A 19,187-nucleotide genomic window follows, 5' to 3' on the forward strand; every position below is an offset into this window, starting at 1 on the left:
CTCAAAATGACGTTTTCTTTTATAACTTTATTTCAGCATTTTTTTGTGATAAATTTACAAATGATGTTGCGTAAAACAATTGGCTCCAAAAGTTTTTGTTTCCCTCCTCTTTTTTATTGCAAAAATTATTTTTTTAATTAGGTCTAAGAAAATTATGTTTAAAATTTTTCTTTTTCATTGAAAAATCCTAAATACACTTCTTCTGTCTTTATAATTTTATTTTTCTCAGACAAAACCCACTTCTTCGCCCTATTTTCTCCATTTCTCATATTTCTTCTTCCTTTCTTCCCCGCTTCTCAAACACGCTTTCTGCTGCAACCCGCCGTTAAATTCATCAGCTCCGTCGTCACTTGTCCACCAAGTACCCAATAACTTTTTCAAGGGTATTTTCGACTGACATCAACCTTTTCTAGGCTGAAAATGGAGAGGGGATGATATTAACGTTTTTAATGGATATATATATGTAAGTACGCAAAAATAAGTATGATTTGCGTAATTTCACTATAAGTCCATGAGTTTTAGGTGATTTTTTATAATTAACATTTATAATATATATAATTATGAATATCATCACTAAAAAATATAAAATCATATCGTAATATTTTACTCGTGCTCTTGAAGATTTAAAATTATATAAATTTCCAATAAAAAAGTGTGATCAAGTTGAGCTTGTGAACTCCCAACCAATATTTGTTGATTAATATATAGTACTAGAATAAATTCACGAGAATGCTGCCATTAATTATTTATTGATGTACGATAATTATAAATTGGGAAAAAAGAGGTAGGTAATTAATTAAATTAAGAATAATAAATATATATGTGAGGTTGCACGCGTGTGATGAATCAAAATTGAGACAGTTCAAAAACATGTTAGGCATCGCATCATTTGGGCAACACGGAGTTTTGGAGGAAACAGCTCTTTCTTAGACATATGCCGCTTTATTTATTAGCTTCTAAATCATACTTCATTATAACTACTTCTCAATCATCCACAATAACTATATATTATACATTAAAGAAAAAGTGGAGGATCAGAGAAGATCTTCACAAGGAACTTGGTAAAATATTTAAAATTTTATTTGATTATAAATACATTTTTATTATATATATATTGAAAAATTACAATTATCTCTCATGTGATTTGCAGAATATTATAAATCAAATTAAGAAAGTGTATAAGTATTTAAATACCCTCTGTCCTTAATTTCTGAGGGAAAAAAAAAAGAAGAAGAAAATATTGAACAAGATTGGTAAAAAATAATTACATTAATGTCCAAAATAGATAATTACATCTGATCCCAATTTTATTTATCTTCTCTGTCTTTGTGTATTACTTCGCCCATGTCGCTATATCACTATAAAAAATATGAATATTTTCTATACTATAAATCACTACAGTTAGATCAATACTATCTACTTCACTTAGATAATATTGATGCGAAAGCATAAGTTTTGATCATGGTTAAGCAACATTTGCTATGGTTTTTCTATCACCAAAATATTTGCTGCGTACAGTTTTTAACTGTAATAAATCTTTCGACCTCGTTTACAGAAATAATGCCTCATAGCAGTTGCGTAATCGTGATTAGTTGGAATTTGCCACGAGTTTTTACTTTTAAGTATGATAATTAACTATAGTGATTTTTTATTTTTTCTAATGCAGATATCTAGTTGTTTTTTTGCCTCTTTGCCACTGACAATTTTCACTAGAAATTAGGGCAGCATTAGTGAACTGACCATGGATGTGTTACACGAAGTCTGATTTAGAAAGTATTTCAGTCTGAAAATGGTTAAATTACACTAAAAGATATGAAGGGTACTTTTGAAATGTCATATCTAAACTTCGTCGCGATCCTACCAAATAGAGCTGCATGTAAGACGAAACAGATTAAACTCAATTCAAATAATTACGATTTTCAATATGATCCGGGTCGAAATTAGCGATCTCACGAGACGATCTCACTGCAGATAGTCCAACTCTTCCTAGATCAGATTTTGGGTTCCCTGAGAATAAAACACGAACCGTGAGCTCGTCGGGCACGTTCCCGACAATGACCCTCCGACGCTCAAGTTAGGTTGATCGAGAGAAATGTATGCGATCTTGAAGTTCTATCTCAATAAATGCGCAACAGTTACCTTAATAACGGCGTTTCGGGGTCTATTTATAGGCACAGCTGGATACTGTTGACTGGGCCACGTGGCCTTATCCTGCTGGCTTGCGTTCTGATCGAACGACTGTCATTGTCTGCGTCTTCGGTCGGTTTGTGCGATCCGGGTCGTGTCCTCCGTGACCCGCCCGTTACAAAAAGGCGCGGATCCTGATCGCGAAATGACTTTAATGCCCTTAATGAAGGTTAGTTTGGTCTTTTCGCGGGGGTTGCATGTGTATACCCATCATTACAATATAACCAAGATGTATTTATAATTACAGCAAACTTTAAATACTATGGATGTAATTGACCCTATTTGTTAAGCCCATATATCTGCCAGAAAAGATGAAACTGTTGACGTTGCCAATTAATAGTTAGGAGCCACAAAAAAAATGAATTATTTCTTATATTGAAATTGAGTAAGATTTTAAAATCATAGCACTTCCGAGGGTGAGACTTTGAATTCTATTGGCTATAAACAAAAAAATTGGTAAATAATTATTATTAACAATAATTAAATAAAATTGATACAAAAATTTAAATTATCAAAATTATTTTTAACATGATTATGAGTCATAACATATATTTTTGCTATAATTTATAGCTATGACAAATATTATAACCATATCAACAAAAATTACGACAAAGAGATCATAATCAATTATTATTTATCATTTTTATTTATTTTCAATCATGATAATGTGATTATTAAATGTCAAATTTGTTATAGTGAATTTGGGCTGCTGTAGATGACAATTGACAGTGGAGGATTCTCTCTGTTTCTTCGTTTATACTCAATTGACTCAAATCGTTGGCACTTTTCGCTGTTGACAATGAAAATACATACGACATGTTACATATTACCACCCTTTTATCTATGTCAAATCTTTCGGCCAAAACTTTTCTTTCTAGAAGATAAAATAAATATTTTGGTCGCAGTTCATTTATAATTTGAAGAGAGAGCAATCTTAAGTTTCATATTTTATATATATATAATTATTAATCAGTAAAAAAATCATACAATTAATCATACATTTTTAATGATAATTTTTGTCCTAGATCGTTTAATGACAACCTTTCTTTGTAATAAAATATTACTAATAATCATTTTCGCAAATAAATAATAAAATCCATTATTATGAAAAAAATATCACTAAAAATAAATAATTAATTAGTGATAGTATTAAAATTATCTTTTTTTACGCTAATCTTTTCTTTTTTTATTTACTACACCGGTTCATATATAAACCGTATGCGACTCACTCTTAGTTAAATTACAACTGAATTTATTTTATAAATTTTAATTTAAAAAAATATATATTTTATCATTCATATATTTAATATATAAGATAAAAATATGATAAAAAGATCCGTATATATCCCTAGCCCACAACATACAAGAAAGTGAAATAAAATGTGGTTTGTGTGGAAACTAAAGGGCAAGCCAGCAGCAAATCCGGCCTCCTGCCTCCACTTTCCTCCATGCATGCCACTCTTCTCATCAGGGCCCCTACCAATTATTTATGCATGTTTTCCTACACATAATGAGATAATAACCACATCATGTTCTGATATTAAAATCAACCTATAAATGTATCTATATCACTCGCTCTCATCTTAGGTTGTATATTTCTCACACAAGAATGTGCTGAATATGTGTCTGTTTTCACTATAAAACCTCCTCGTAAATCGATATCTTGACTTCAATTCTCAGGCAGATCGAAACTCATGGGAAACCACAGGTTCAGACTCTCAGACATGATGCCCAACGCCTGGTTTTACAAGCTGAGAGACATGAGCAAGTCCAGAGCCCAAAACCCCACCAAGAAAAAGTTGCCATCTCAGCCTCAAAACCATCGAAAATCCTTGTACCAAGAATCCGTCAGAATCGAGAAATTCTATGGTAGTTCTCCTAAGAACCCCAAATTCTTTGACACTCAGTTTCCAGCTCAGGATCCTCCGCGGAGATCGTTGAAGAAACGGGCCAAGAGAAAGACCATTTACATGCCGTCTCCAGGGCAAGTCGCCCCTTCTGTCTGCATTTTCCAGGAGCCTGGAAAAGTCGATTTCTTCGACAGCCCTACTTCTCCTGACGGGGATTTTCTGGAATCGGAGTCCGACTACGATGGCCCACATCATGATCAGTCCGTAAATGAAGGGCTAAGGTCGTGGTCGTCGAGCTCCTGCAGCTGTAAGCTGAGTTCTTCAGCCACTGATATCATCATCAACGTCGACGACAGTTCCTGTGGCTCCATCCACATCGACAGGGTAACCGAATTCAACATGATATCAGAACCAGACCTGCCTCCCATTCTGACCAAGCCCGTAAGTCGAAATCCACCGGAAGGATCTCCCAAGTCCAAGAATTACTCACCGACTGAATTTTCCAGGTCGAAAAACACGAGAAGGGCAAGAACCCGGAAATCGGTTTCCAGGTCCGGGGGAGTGAAGATCCGGGGCAAGAAAATCGAAACCCGAGGAAGGAGAAGTGTGAAAAGTGAGAAGAAAGGGTTGTTCTACTCCGACAGCTTTGCTATTGTGAAGGCATCTTTTGATCCTGAGAGGGATTTCAGGGACTCGATGATGGAAATGATTCTGGAGAACAATATCAGGGCGTCCAAGGACCTGGAAGAGCTTCTTGCTTGTTACCTTTCCCTGAATTCGAATCAGTATCATGGTTTGATTATCAAGGCCTTTGAGCAAATCTGGTTTAACATGCCTGAACCCAATTTCTAGTTATAAATATTTATTATTATAATTTTTTTGTTTCTATTTTTGAGTTTATAGTTATATATAATAATTTATCTCTGTAATTTTATAAATGTAATTACTTGTAGAATGAGAAAAGTTTAACCCACACTTATATTTTTCTCTGTGATGTCTTTTTTCATTATTTTCTCTCTCTCTCTCTCTCTCTCTCTCTCTCTCTCTCTCTCTCTCTCTTATATATATATATCTATATATGCTTAAATATTTTTTTAATTCTGTAATTTTGACATTTTGACAGTTTTATCCTTTATCTTTATAAAATTATAAAAGAGTCCCCTAATTTTTTGATATTTTGCAATTTTGGTCCTTTCCGTACTGGATTTTGCAAAATTCATCGGAATAATTATGTGTGCTTCACGTGGTTCACTTAAATTGTGGTTGTTGTTCTAATAGGTTCACTTTTACCAACATGGATGAAAGTTTTTTAAAAGAAAATATATAACGTAGCACACGATTTATTCCAGCAATTTGTGCAAAATCCACCATCGAAAGGACCAAAATCGTGAAATGTCAAGAAGTTATAGAACTTTTGCAATCCTAAAAAGATAAAAGATAAAAATACCAAAATGCTAAAATTACAAGATCAAAAATATATTTAAACATGTATATCTATATATATATATATTGTCTGTCCAGTGGACGTCTTATATTGCTAGTAAAAAAAAGTTCTATTTCAGTTAAATCTAATTATTTCAAATCAATCACAAAAGAAGTATTATTGTAATTTCACCAATACATGACGGACTGATACTATCAAAATATATATAATTTGGGTAATGAGTAATAATTTTATAGAATGTAAGAATGTAGCTTTAATAATGATTTCAGTACATGCTGCCCTTTTAGGTCCAAGTAATTCAAACCTCTGAGCATAATGCAAAACCCAACAGGCTTTTCCACTTCATTTTCTCACGGATTACCTTTTCTTTTTCTTTTCTTCTCTTCTGTCTGCAGAAATGAATAATTCATTCCAAAGAAGGGAATTTTCAGACCACTTCAGTTATTACATTCTATATTCTTTCTGACAGATCCGAAGATCCTGCAGGGAAGCAAAAACTGTTGTTCTTCTCTGTTATATATTCTTGCCTTCCTTTTTCTCTTTGTTCCTTGTTTTTTACTGTAAATGTTCTCGTCCCACATTGAAGATGAAACTAATTTTACTCAGGCTGAAACCGAAATAGTTAAATCTCTCCCAATAAATCTAACTATACAGTTTCAAATACATACGCCAAGAATCCAACTTGGGGTCTGGCTAGCTCGTTTATTACTGAACCAACAACTTGTTATTCTTGCCCTCTTGAAATCATTAATTTTTCAGTTTATTTATTTATTTTAGTGGTTGATATCATTCAGAACAAAGAGAGGGCCAGGATTTCTTGATAGTGCAAACACAAGTACTTTGCGGATAAGGCATGTAGGGCTAAGTACAGTAGAAAAGCCACTTTGTGGTGTTGTCCAAAGTAAAAGTATAATGATTCAGTTGAAGGGGCTTTAGCTGTTGATGCACAAAAAAGAATGGACCCCTTTTCTCTTTATATATAATTAATTGAAGAAATTTCATTTCTTGTAATTTATTGCACATAAATCCATCATATTACGCATGCCCAAAAATCACTAGTTCTTGTCCGATTGGGGCATGCAAGACATAGGATTATGAGGACAATAATACATATACACCAAATTCTTGAATACATACAAGAAAGATAATTACAAGAATTAATGTTTGTGTGGTTGGGATAGTTCTCCTGTTGTTACTTAATATTAGTTTCGTCTAAAATTATTCTCAATGAATTATGATAAAATATTACCCATTAATTATTTATATATACTAAGCCAACTACAAAATATTATAAAATTACAGCGTCAAAATACAAAAATTAGTCTCAAATTACGTGAGTAATTAAAGTTGCATTCAAATCATTATTAAACATTTATTCAAACCCGACTAATTATTTTCTATTAAATTATAAGCTCTTTAAACAAAATATAATTTGTTTTCCCTAATTCTACTCGATTTACTTATATTCCTATTTCTTAAACTTGTCCAAGGAAAAGTGAAAAATACTCACGAAATATTGCACAAAATATTGTTGTACACATACATAACTAATTAGGAATGAAATAACATTAAATAAAGTTGATTTAGGGAAAGCACATATAAAGGATGCAAAAAATCTGGCAATCAGGTTTAATTTAGTTGGCGAATTTGAGGCCTCATACCTTAGAGGTCATGAGTTTGAACCCACCAATGTGTGGGATGTTGTTTCACTACATAGTATGTATTGTCTTTTTATTGTAATAGTAGGTGTTATTTACATGTAATTTATCTGATATTGTTAATCAGGTATGATTATTGTAGTTGTTTTTATCAGATATAGATATTCGATATGAATGATTCTAATCGATTTATTTTAAATAGTTATAATTCATCGCTTTCATATCAAACAAAAAATAAAAAATACAAAGAATCTATTGTAAAATATGTAAGAAAAAGTACTGGTCATATATAGTTATGTGTTGAGAGATTGTTTAATATATATAAACGATCTTCAATCACATATTTATGCTATACATCGATATTATCTCACTATAACTATATTTTTAAATTATAATTTAATATTAATATAATTTTAATTCAAAAAAATACAGATTAATTATATATTAATATAATACAAAAATGTGATAGAAAAAATGACGTTGGAATGATAGAGTCAAAATCTTACGTAGGAATCCTCAAATTCTGGGATTGATTGAAGACCGCATGGAAGTATGACATAATTATATGACGATCTGCGCTGTTGTTAGGAGACTTTTTACAAACTTCATCACCGATTGCCGTTCTCGCATTAATTTGTCTTTTCATTTTTTTTTTATTTTTTTCTGGTGAGTTCTTCCAGAAAACATGCAATATATTCTGATTAATTTAAATTCTGACTCAATAATACATTAACGAAAGATTGTATTTTTTCATCCCATAATTTAAAATTTAGAGGGTGTTTGGCTAAATTTTTTTAAAATATTTTATAAGTTCCTACATTTTATAAGATATTTTTGGAGTTTATAAGATGTTGGATCTTATTTTAAAAATAAACGTGTTTGAATAAAATAAAATGTTAAAACTTATAAGATGTGAAAATATCTTATAAGGTGTTAGGGTGTTTCGGCATAATAAGGTCTTTTATTGGTAAAACGACTAAACTGGGCATGATACTATTAGAATCAAATAAGTTGTTATTTTTTGACATATTTTATTTTAAACAAATTTAAAATGCTTTTATAAATAGTACATATTAGTTTAGTTCCAAATAAAAATTTAAGAGATAATCTTTTTACAATAAAAAAATAATGAATTATGACCTAAACTTTTGAATAAAAATAATATATATGTACGTTTATACTAGTTGAATATTAATTTAGATATATAGTTTATATATTCTTTGTTAATTGAATAACTATTTCTAGTTGTATAATTTATAATGTCTTGGATTTATATTTTTCAGTAAATATAATTTCATATCAATCTTATTTTTATTTAACTATAATAATTTATTATTAAATAGTTGAGTACTATATCTTTTTTGAATGTTAGAAAAATTAAATAGTAAAAAAAAAAATTAATCTTGGAGAGAAAAAGAGTGTGTGTGTGTGTGTGTGTGTGTGTGTGTGAGAGAGAGAGAGAGAGAGAGAGAGAGAGAGAGAGAGGAGTGTGTGAATGGTGATAGTTTTGTCTTATGAAATATTAATTTTGTATAGCTTATAAGATCTTACAAGAAAAGTTAGGAAAATTAATTTTTTTTAAAAAGCTTATAAGATCAAAAACATCTTATTTTGAAATCTTATAAACTATTTAAAAAAATATTGCCAAACACTTTATTGGAGCTTATAAGCTCTCTAGCATCTTATAATATATTTTTAGAAGCTTATAAGCTTAGCCAAACGCCCTCTTAGTATTTCAATTCAATTGTTGACAAAAATTTCAAAAATAGTTTAACTTATAAAAATGTCTCATTTTTAATTATTCTATCAATTTTCAGCAGTTAATTAACGAAAAAAAAAATCAATTATAAGTCAAGTAGCTGTTATTTTTTCATAATTAAGAAAAAATGACCACATGACTTGCACATGATAATTTCCATTAGTTTCATAAAGGAAGCTGATAGAATGACTAAATTAAGAATTTTTTCAAGTATTGAAACTATATTCGAAAATCTAATAAACAACTAATTAAAAGTGTACAATGTCTAAATTATTAAGGAAATTAATGCAATTTTTGCATACATCGAAACTCAAAAAATGAAACATATTATGTATGTTATATTAAATTAACTATGACATTAGATTATATGTAATCAGGTACGACGTGTTTTTAATTAATATTGTATTTGATGCCGCAAGTGACCTGTCTATAATAAAAGGACTCATGCATATTTTATTATGTCCGAACATATTTTCAAATTCAATAAACTACTTTTTATACGTAATTTTACATAGATAGATAATAAAAGTTAATAAAAATTAGAATTTTATTATAATAACAGTAGCTTTTAAATATGTACGTCGTCTCTTTTCTCTTTTAATTTTGTTATGATATTTCATATATATTGCTTTCTTATTTTTATTAGTACTACGATTATTAATACAATAGTACCTTTGGCTAAAAGTTAGAACCACTCTTAGAGGTGTTTTTAGCGATTTTGTCTTTTCTGTAAATAACTCCAATTTTATTTCCAACTACTTTATCTTCACTATAATTATGTTAATCTAGATTTATCCTTTCTCAATTTATTTTTCAAATATTTACATCTAAAGTTGATATGAGTTCGTCAAATAATTTTAAAGATTTAATACTAATGTGGGCAAAAGCTGCACGTTCATGAAGCTCGTGGACGTTATATCTTTTGGGCCAAATTCTTTTATAAGTCTGAAACGGGACCTACAAAAGAAATATTAGAACTTCGATGCCCAAGTCAATATACGACTTTAGAGCAATAGAATTTGAAAAGAAAAATATAATAATGAGATAATGAGCTATGATATAAAGATAATTGAAGTAAAAACTTGTGCTAGAATGAGTTCTTGTGTAGGTAGGATAATCGTTACCTTTGACCTGAGGGGTAAGGATCAAACCTACTCTTATAGCTGAAGTCCCCAGCAAATGAGGAGTCATGTCCCCTAGGGAGTTGGGAGAGGTGGTTGTTGTAGATAGATCTCCTCAGAATTAGGCATGGGAGTCCGACCTAATTGCTGGAGATCAAGGCGGGACAGGGCCTTGTTGATCATATCCCGATTTTGTAGGGGTGGTTGACCACATGTGGGGCCTCATCGGGTCCTTGTTGTGCTCCACGTGTGCATCCTTGTCCTCTTCAAAATTTACTGCCACCTGGGCGAGCGTCCTTCTAGCAGACGTTGCATTTGGGCTCATGCCTTCTTGGGTCAACAGACTCCGCCTTTAGGTTTCGTCCCCATTGGACCTAGCTGAGTGGGTGCCTTCCTGGTCCTTTTCAGGCTTCTTGCTTCATTAGTTTGTGTTAGGCTCTTGTATGGGGGATGTGAATTGGGGTAATTATTCACTTAGTCCTATTTAGAGTAAAGATTTTTGGTAGGGATGCCTTTGTCTCGTTTTCGGAAAGTCTTTTGCGAGAGCGTCCTTCCTAGCGAAGGAAAAGGGAGACAACCCCATCAATTTTGGTAACTGTTATGTCAGATTCGATTTGATGGCTGAAGCTTAGCCTGATTTGGGGTGTGTGCTTTATTGGGTGTTAAGTGGTAATTGCCTCTCAAGTAACACACTTTCTGGGTGACTGCCTAAAATGAGGCAGTTACTTGGCATGAATGTGGGTAACTGCTTCCTCTTCTAATCACCTTCTTACTTAGCAGCATCTCTTTCTTGTTGGAGGAGCTAAATGACCACCCCCATGACTGTCAGGGTCTATTAGATGAGAGACTTCCCTCTCATTTCGGGTTAAACCCCAAAGCAGCCCCTTTGGAAGACCTCTTGTGTATTTAACATTGGCAAACTGAACTTTACCTTTTATGTGTGTCAATCATGTTGATTGAATTTATTTATTTTTTATTTTGTAGAAAAAATCATGTACAATAAACTGTTGAGAAATTATGCTTTGGGCAACCCAGGAAAGCGATCAACAGCTACCCCTTCCTCCCAGGCTTCTAGGGGGACTCCTGCTTCTAGTAATTCCCAGGGGAAATGCCAACATCTGCAACCCTACGGGGATCTTCGAAGAGGGCTTAAGGGAGCTCCTCACCATCCTTATCCTAGGGCCCCCTTATAAGTGTCCATGCAGTCTGCAACCATGCCTCCCTTTCTTCCTTTGCCTCCTCGGGATGCGGGCCACCCTCTCCCTCGCGCCAATATCTTACAAGCAACTGGGGCATTTATACGCGCCAGCCTCTTGTGATTGAGAGGGAATGAGGGCCGGGTATCATTGCTGAAATCTTGAAGGGGTGCCTACCTTTGGAGATAAACGTTCCTTATCCTCCCTTACCAAAGAAAATCTAGATAGATGTTGTCTTGCCGTGTTGCTAAGGTAAGATGATTTGTATTTTTTCCCATATTTTGAGGTTGGCTAAGCTTGTTTCTAACTCTTTTATTTTGTTTTTATAGAAGGGGTGATGCTAGGGGAAATCTTGTCTTGTTTGCAGGCAACACCTCCCCTCTTAGCGATTAGTTAGAGGAGGAACCTGGAAAACAGGGTGGAACTTTTGTTAACTAAAAATATCGAACTAAGGGAGGCAAACAAAGAAGACATGGGGAAGTGTTAGTATGCTTTTAAGTTACAGGAGCTCCTAGCCCTCACTAAGACATAATTAGAGGTACTGTTGAAAGCAGCTGAGCGAGCCCGGCTGGACTTCCCCAATTTTGGTGAGGGTTAGAGGTATCTGGAGTCATACTAACAAAGCTACTTCCCTGAATATAACAAGTCTGAAATTTTTAGGGAGAGGGCGAAGATAGCTGGGTCATTTATGATGTACAACTTCTAGGATTGCTAGGAACAGTTTGTAGCGCACGGGTATCTCCGAAGGAAGAGGAGGTATCCTTTCTAAGCTTTGAGGTGACCTTGGATAGAGCCCTCATCCCTTTATAGCCCCTCCGACTATGGATGTTGAGTCCCCCCCCTCCCCCCCGGAAGGATTTAGGTAATAAGGTTTCTTGACTTTCAACCATCTTAATTAGATTTTCCACTTGTTGAATGATATAGCTGGATTTTTTTATTTCGAATGATAATTTGAACCACCTCTTAGGACAGTCATAGCATAGGCGTGGACCCCTCCTCCTACCAACCTACCTTGAGCCATGGAGGTGGACGCCTCAGAAGAGGAGCCCCCAATCCCTACCTTCGACACTGCTCCCGCCTCTTAGAGGAACCAACGACTCCCCCTCTATCGGGGCAAGAGCTAACCAAGAGTGAAGAGAAGACCCCGTCTATAGAGCAAGAGAAATAATATACCACACTCCCCCTGAGTTTTTAGACAATCTTCTATGCATTTCATTTGTAATTTTGTATATTTGACTTGAAGGCTAGTTGCCTTTACCCTATTTTGTTATGCGCTTTTTTTATTTTTTTCATCCTTACGCTTTTTTACTTATCCTGTTGTGGGATGAAATGTTGGACAAATATTTACAAGAAGTAAGGCAGAGTTACATGTTCCTGCGTATTTTTTTCAATTTGAAGCATAACTCCCCTTTAATTGACCATCTACTATGGTGAGTGAAGATATTTAAAAGAGAGAAAGAATGTGGGTGCCTATTACAAACAAGGATTTGGTATGATAATCATGTCTGTTTAGGGCTTTTTTAAAGATAATGTGCCTGTTGCCTAGCAGCGCTTATTTTTCAAGCAATGCCTGTCAAGCGACAGGGTCTTAATTTGCTAGTATAGAAATAAGAAATTTTTTGTTCTAAGTGAAGAATCTTATGGAAACTATCTGTCTTACTCATTAAAGCTTTCCGGGGGGATTACTTTTGTAGGGCAATGTTTGTTTAGAAGGGAGCCTTTCTGAGACAAGCTTGTTCTTGTTAAACATTTGTTCTGGAGAGGTCCCCGTCTGGGAGGCAGGTTATTTCTAACAAGGATGCCTAATTGGGGGCAGGACTTATTTTTTGAGGAGGATGTGTGCCTGGTTCAATCGTAAAATCACTTGAGGTTATGTACGTTCCATGATCTAGACAGGGGGCATTATTCCCCATGTTCTAACTCATAAGCCTCGTGTCCCTCTACTTCAGTGACTTTATGTGGTCCTTCCAAATTAGGGTGTAATATTCCAATTGGTATCTGAGCATCCACCTTTCGAAGTACCAAATCTCGTATTTGGAAATTTTGGGATTTTACCCATTTTTTTGTGAGCATTGATTATCATACTTTTGTATCGTCGCATTTGAGAAAAATCCTTTTCTCGAAAGTTTTCAATAAGGTCTAAATTTTCCCTGAAAAGGTTAGTGTTACTCTCTTCCGAGTAGTGTATGATTCCGTGAGAGCGCATCCCTATTACTACAGGGATGATAGCTTCTATCCCATATACTAAGGTAAATGGCTTTCTGCCATGGAGGCCCTTGGGGTGGTTCCGTAAGCTCAAAAGATACTGGTTAACTTTTTTGCCCAATTATTTCCATCCTCCTCTTGATCTCTTGTATTAATATGCGATTGGTGACTTCTATTGCCCATTGGCTTGCAATTTAGCTAGAGAGGTGAATCTTTGCCTGATGTGTAAACTTTGCACCAATCTTATATTTTATGCCCTTGAAATGATCAACTATGGACTAAAATTATTTCTCGAGAGAACCCATAGCAAAAAATGATATTCTTTCATATAAATTTCATAACCTCCCGCTCAGTGTTTCATGCAAGGGGCTCTACTTCCTACCATTTTGTAAAATAATTAATGGCCACCAACAAAAAATTTCTCTAGCCTAGGGCCAAGTGAAAAGGTCCCACTAAGGCAAAATTAATATTTTAAACTTTTTGGTCAAAATAACAAAATGCAATATCAATGATAAAAATATCAAATGATAATTTTAAAGTTGCCGCTAAAAAGTATTTATTAACTAAGTACAATAATTTTTATCTTTCAAAAATTGAAATGTGCTACTTGTTTCAAATTATTATCCTCAAACATAAAATTCAAATCGGAGTGAACCAAAATTACCACCTCAAAATTATATGACGAAAGATGCAATTTTCCCTATTACTATTTATATATGATCATTTATGCCCAAAAGTATTGAACTACAAATTCTAGGTTGGACAAGGAAACAAAACAAAGTAAGAAAAGTGGAGACTTTAGTAAAAGGTTGCAAGAACATGATAATTGAGGTACGTAGGATCCACCTCAAAGTTTTCCAAGGACACAAGTTAGTGGACATGCAAAATTAGAATTATAATATGTCCACATATTACAAATTGACAAGCCATGCTTTAAAACATCATGGCCATGCATTAGTAATACATATATATATATATATATATATATATATATGTTAGCACTAGGAACACACTTGATGCGCGTACATAGTTTTAAATTTTATTTCATTTATTTAAGAATTAAATTGATAGCTGATTAAAATCGATAAAATAAATTTGATTTGAAGACGAAAAAAAGATTATTGATAAATCTAATCTTTTAAAGTGATGAATATTTTATAAAAAAATAATATACATGAGGGTAGTTTAATCCATTCACATTATGCCGATGGACCAAATTAATTCTAAGTAATTATGGGGTCTCCTCTTAATAAATAGTATAGATTTGTGTGCTGTGTTTGCATTATTCTCAATAATTACAAGTTTTATGACTTTGCTTAGTTTACTTATATCAGGCTTTAACATGATTTATTAAATTATTAAGCTATCATAATGTTTGGAGACTGAGTCCACTCTTTAATAATGAAGTGGAAAAAAATTAAACTAAGCCAATAATGACTGATTTTTCATCATATATTTTTGTTTCCAGCCAAACATACGTAAATTTCGAGAGTATTTACATTTTTAATAAAATATGCTCAGAAATATCTGAATTCTGCTCGCATTCTATTCATATGTATGACACTTGTTTGAACTCGATTTGATTAACAATCAAACCAAACTCGAACGCCATTCTTAATATTCAATGATAATTTTTAGTTTGAACAAAATTTATGTCAAATTTACTACTAAAGATTTGCAGACAAGTTGAAATAATTGACGTAGCAATAATCCGACATGCATGGAGCAAAAAACCCTACATATTTCGATGGTGTGGGCAGCTATCACACCTCAATTTCAATTCCTAAAAATGGACAGGAAAGAGTGGAAAAGGATCTCAATTATTATCATCGATCAAATCTCCATTTCCCACCGTCTGTTAATTAATGGATGATTGCCCTATTCACTGACAAGACAAGAATATTTTGGAAAGCTTCTTTGCTTCATGATTCGTCACCTTTGCCCAACCAAAATGCAATAACAAAGATCAATCTACAAATATTTTCTATTATTTATAAAATTATAATTATACTATTCACTATAAAAAAGATGATCAATAATTACAAAAAACTCAATATTATTTAATATATCTTTTAAATAGTTCGTCGCTAAATTCCCCTTGCTAAATTCATTAGTAAGTAAATTTCTTGGATTAGATAATAGTGATTAGTAACGAAAATTTTACTTACTAATTATTTCGACGCTATATTTTTTTTTTTTTTTGTTGCTATTGAATAATTCTCTTGTAGTGAGTAAAGTTGTATTTGTAATTACAAATAAATATTTTATTCAATTGCAAAAGTTTATATAAATAAAACATCCTTAAAGTGTTGTACCCATAATTTTGTAAAGGATTCTGTATGGACCTAATTTCAAGTAGAATTGTGAACATAATCTATCCAAAAAAGAAAGAAGAAGAAGAAGAGGAGGAGGAGGAGGAGGAAACACTGTTAGAACAGAGGTTATTTCCTTGTTAACATATCTTAGATACTTTAATTAATAAAATTTCAAGCAAAATCAATAAAAAAAAAAATTCGATCAGCTAATTGTCAAGTAAATATACTTTACAAGGAATTCCGCGTTGTTGCTGATGACATTATTTTTTGTAGTGGCCTTTGTCGCGACTCTCACGCCAAAATATTTTAATTTCCTTATCAGCTGAAGTAATAATAGATAATTGTTGTGCAGTTTTTGATGTACTTATATGTAAAATTTTATTATTAAATAAGGCGTATATTTATATTACACCTAAATATTAATATACGTACTTATAATTTTACAAACACTATAAAGTGTTTCTGTATTCGATCTAATTTTGAAAATGCCAATATAATATACCTGAAGAGAATTATTGATGATGATGGGAGCAATAAGGCGTTTCCAAATCAGGAAAAGGAGGGCAGCCCAATCCCTACGTTATAGGGGCAAGATGTATAGATTGATAGCCTGTCAAGTGTGTATGCATTCACCAGCAAAAGGTTTGAAAAGGGAAGATTCGTAGAAGCTATAACACTAGATCTAGACAAGAAACAATGGAATAAATAGGAATGGAAGCACGTGAAGAAACAAGAGGGGAAAATCAAAATGTAACAACATAGAAATTTTTTTGTGATTTTGGTGATGTTTTCTTATTCAAAATGATTTTGGGAGAATTATTTGAGGAAGTCGTTAGAATTAGGTGTTGAATAAAGTAATTTACTTTCCAATGAATTTCCACCAAAGAATTTGTAAGTATTTAAAAGAAAGAATTTTAATCTTGGCCAAACGTGTTGCAGAACCGGTTAATTTTTGGACTATTTTATAAAGCTGTAAAATTCAGTCCAAAATTATTCTAATATTCTAGCAATAATCTAGTAACATATCATGTCCAAATGACATTAATCACAAAAGAAAATATGAAAATTAACTAAGAAACTCTTGAATAGTAACCAAAATGATAAAATTTTGCAAAGAATGGTGGCCCTAGAGGTGGTAAATGGGTGGATTGGATTGGTCCAAACTGGATTCAAATGTATGAGTCAGATATGGGTCGGGTTGGAAATTGATTGGTTTGAGTATCCTTAGTTTCAATACAATTTTAGATTTATTTTTTTGATAAAATTTTGAACTTCCATCAAATCTCGTCTACTAATTTTTAACAAGTTTTGTTTCATTATTGTGATATTAAATATAACTATGCATTATATCCTAAGTTAGTAAACAACTTACTAATTGGTCAATTCACAACCAATCATAAATACAATCACAAATTAATATTTAGTACCTTAATCCCATGTGGAGAAGTAAACAAGCCCTTATTGGTCTTCTGTATACTATGTCGATACATTTAATTAGTAATATCGTAGACTGTGTTTGTTATACTTGTTAATTTTAAATAGGTCTAGGCTTGGATTTGAGTTAAATAAAATATAATGGGTAGAAATAAAATTTACCCCTTGTATTAATTAAAGAAAGAGGAACACAATCGTCATGTGAAAGAAAAAGTAACAATTTTTTACCTCTTTGTGTTCTTGAAAATGGAGCAAAAAATTCCCCTCAAGCGAGTTCATGTGCTTCATGCGCATTTTCTTATTTTTTTGTTTTTGTTTATTTTTAAATATAAAATTATATTTATAACCTTGTCTAAAAATTGTTGGATTTAATTTAAATCTAAGATAAAAATTTAATTAGTCGATCAATGTGTGGACTTTATTTACTTTAAATCAACGGTTTAAAATTTTTAAATATATAAATTAAAGTTAAAATTATATATGTAATATATATGTATATAAATACAATCCAGATACATTATATATATACCTATATATACATAGAGATAAGACGGCGATGACAGAGGTTGTGGTGAGGGGAGAGGGTGAGGTGGCAATTGTTGGAGAATGACTAATGGGTTTTTAGACTCCTAATTCCTAAGACTCCTAAATCATTTTTTTGATTTTAAAATATCAAAATAAATTCATTGAAGTTTTGTGGATGGGATAGAGTCTCATTTTTTCCAACTACTTAGGTATGGCTCTATAAATAGGGGTAAGCTCATTTCATTTTACACACCAAAATTTGAGAGTCTCTTCTCTTCTAGCTCATTTCTCTTCTTTCACTTCTGAGTTTTATATTTTGTTCGTTGTTCCAAGCTTTCTTCCACGAGTGCATGTGTAAGAAAGTAATAGCTATGTTAACCTTGGGATGCAATCGGTTTATACTATCTGCACCACGGTAGTACCGAAATTTTACTTTCAAGGCAATGATTTTCTACGGTACAGTCTTTTATTTTCCAACAACAATGACTAACGGGGAAGGGGGAGAGAGATCGACAGGGGGGGTGAGGGGATAGGCAAGGGCAAAACTAGAAGGAGGGAGAAAGTGCGACAGATCTGAAAAGGGGGAGGAGAGGCAGATCAGTCATCAGTGAGGGGAGGGGGAGGCCAAGTGGATCCACAAAGGGGCGGAGGAGGTGGAGTGGCGAAGGGATGCAGAGCTACGGCGGGTTGAGGAAGAAAAAGGGAAAAAAATATTATTTTATATATATGTGTATATATTTTATATATAAATTAATATTCATATATAAATAAATATGACATTTTATATATATAAATAATATTTTAAATGCTCAAAATCAAGTGAAAATAGCACGACAAGAGCGTGTATAGTACCACAATTTTTATGGGTTTCTTTTCACTCTATTTCTAAAAGACAAAAGGATAAATTATTATTTCTCTTATAGGGTCTTTTTTTCCTTGCACAGGAGGTAAATTACACATTATCCAAAATATAACATGGTCTGGCTGTCAGTATTACTTTTAAAGTTTTTTCCCCCTTGAATAGGATAATCCCTATTAAGCCACACTTTACTCTTTGTAAAACTATTAACAAATAGACACACTTTACTTTTTTGTACTTTACTCTTTGTAAAATTTACCCCCAATACTTTAAAAATGGAATAATTCAATTTTACTATCCTAACCATAACCCCACTTTAGCGTTGGTACCCAAAGTTTTAAAATTTTGATTTTGGTACCCAAAATTTTAAAATTTTGATTCTGGTAACTAAGCTCATCAATTAGTGACGCCTCTTAAAAAACAATAATTAGTCCATCCCCATGATATCTATTTGGCCCAATAAACTTTCGTAATAAAATACTTGTATAAAGTGAGATAAATACTCATATATACGGTGAGACTCAAACTTATTTATGGAGTTTCAATTTTACTTTAAAAAGGACAAAAAAAATTCAAATCCCCAACAAGGGGGAAAAAGAAAAGAAGAAAGAGAACGTGGATGTGCTAACCTAGG

The 19,187-nt window shown here is 32.7% G+C and overlaps 1 protein-coding gene across 1 annotated transcript; it reads left to right on the top strand.

Moving 5' to 3' along the window:
- The first annotated feature begins 3,577 nt into the window (after positions 1–3,577).
- Positions 3,578–5,026, top strand: LOC105163903 (transcription repressor OFP1). The gene has a single exon (XM_011082428.3). The coding sequence runs from the start codon at positions 3,882–3,884 to the stop codon at positions 4,887–4,889; it is 1,008 nt and encodes a 335-aa protein (XP_011080730.1). The 5' UTR covers positions 3,578–3,881; the 3' UTR covers positions 4,890–5,026.
- The last annotated feature ends 14,161 nt before the right edge of the window (positions 5,027–19,187 follow it).

The sequence above is a fragment of the Sesamum indicum genome, linkage group LG6 (genome assembly GCF_026168435.1).
Source record: "Sesamum indicum cultivar Baizhima isolate 11 linkage group LG6, ASM2616843v1, whole genome shotgun sequence".
Taxonomy (NCBI): Eukaryota; Viridiplantae; Streptophyta; class Magnoliopsida; order Lamiales; family Pedaliaceae; genus Sesamum; species Sesamum indicum.

Coding starts and splice junctions, on each gene's coding strand:
- LOC105163903 (XM_011082428.3), top strand. CDS start 3,882: ATGGGAAACCACAGGTTCAGACTCTCAGACATGATGCCCAACGCCTGG.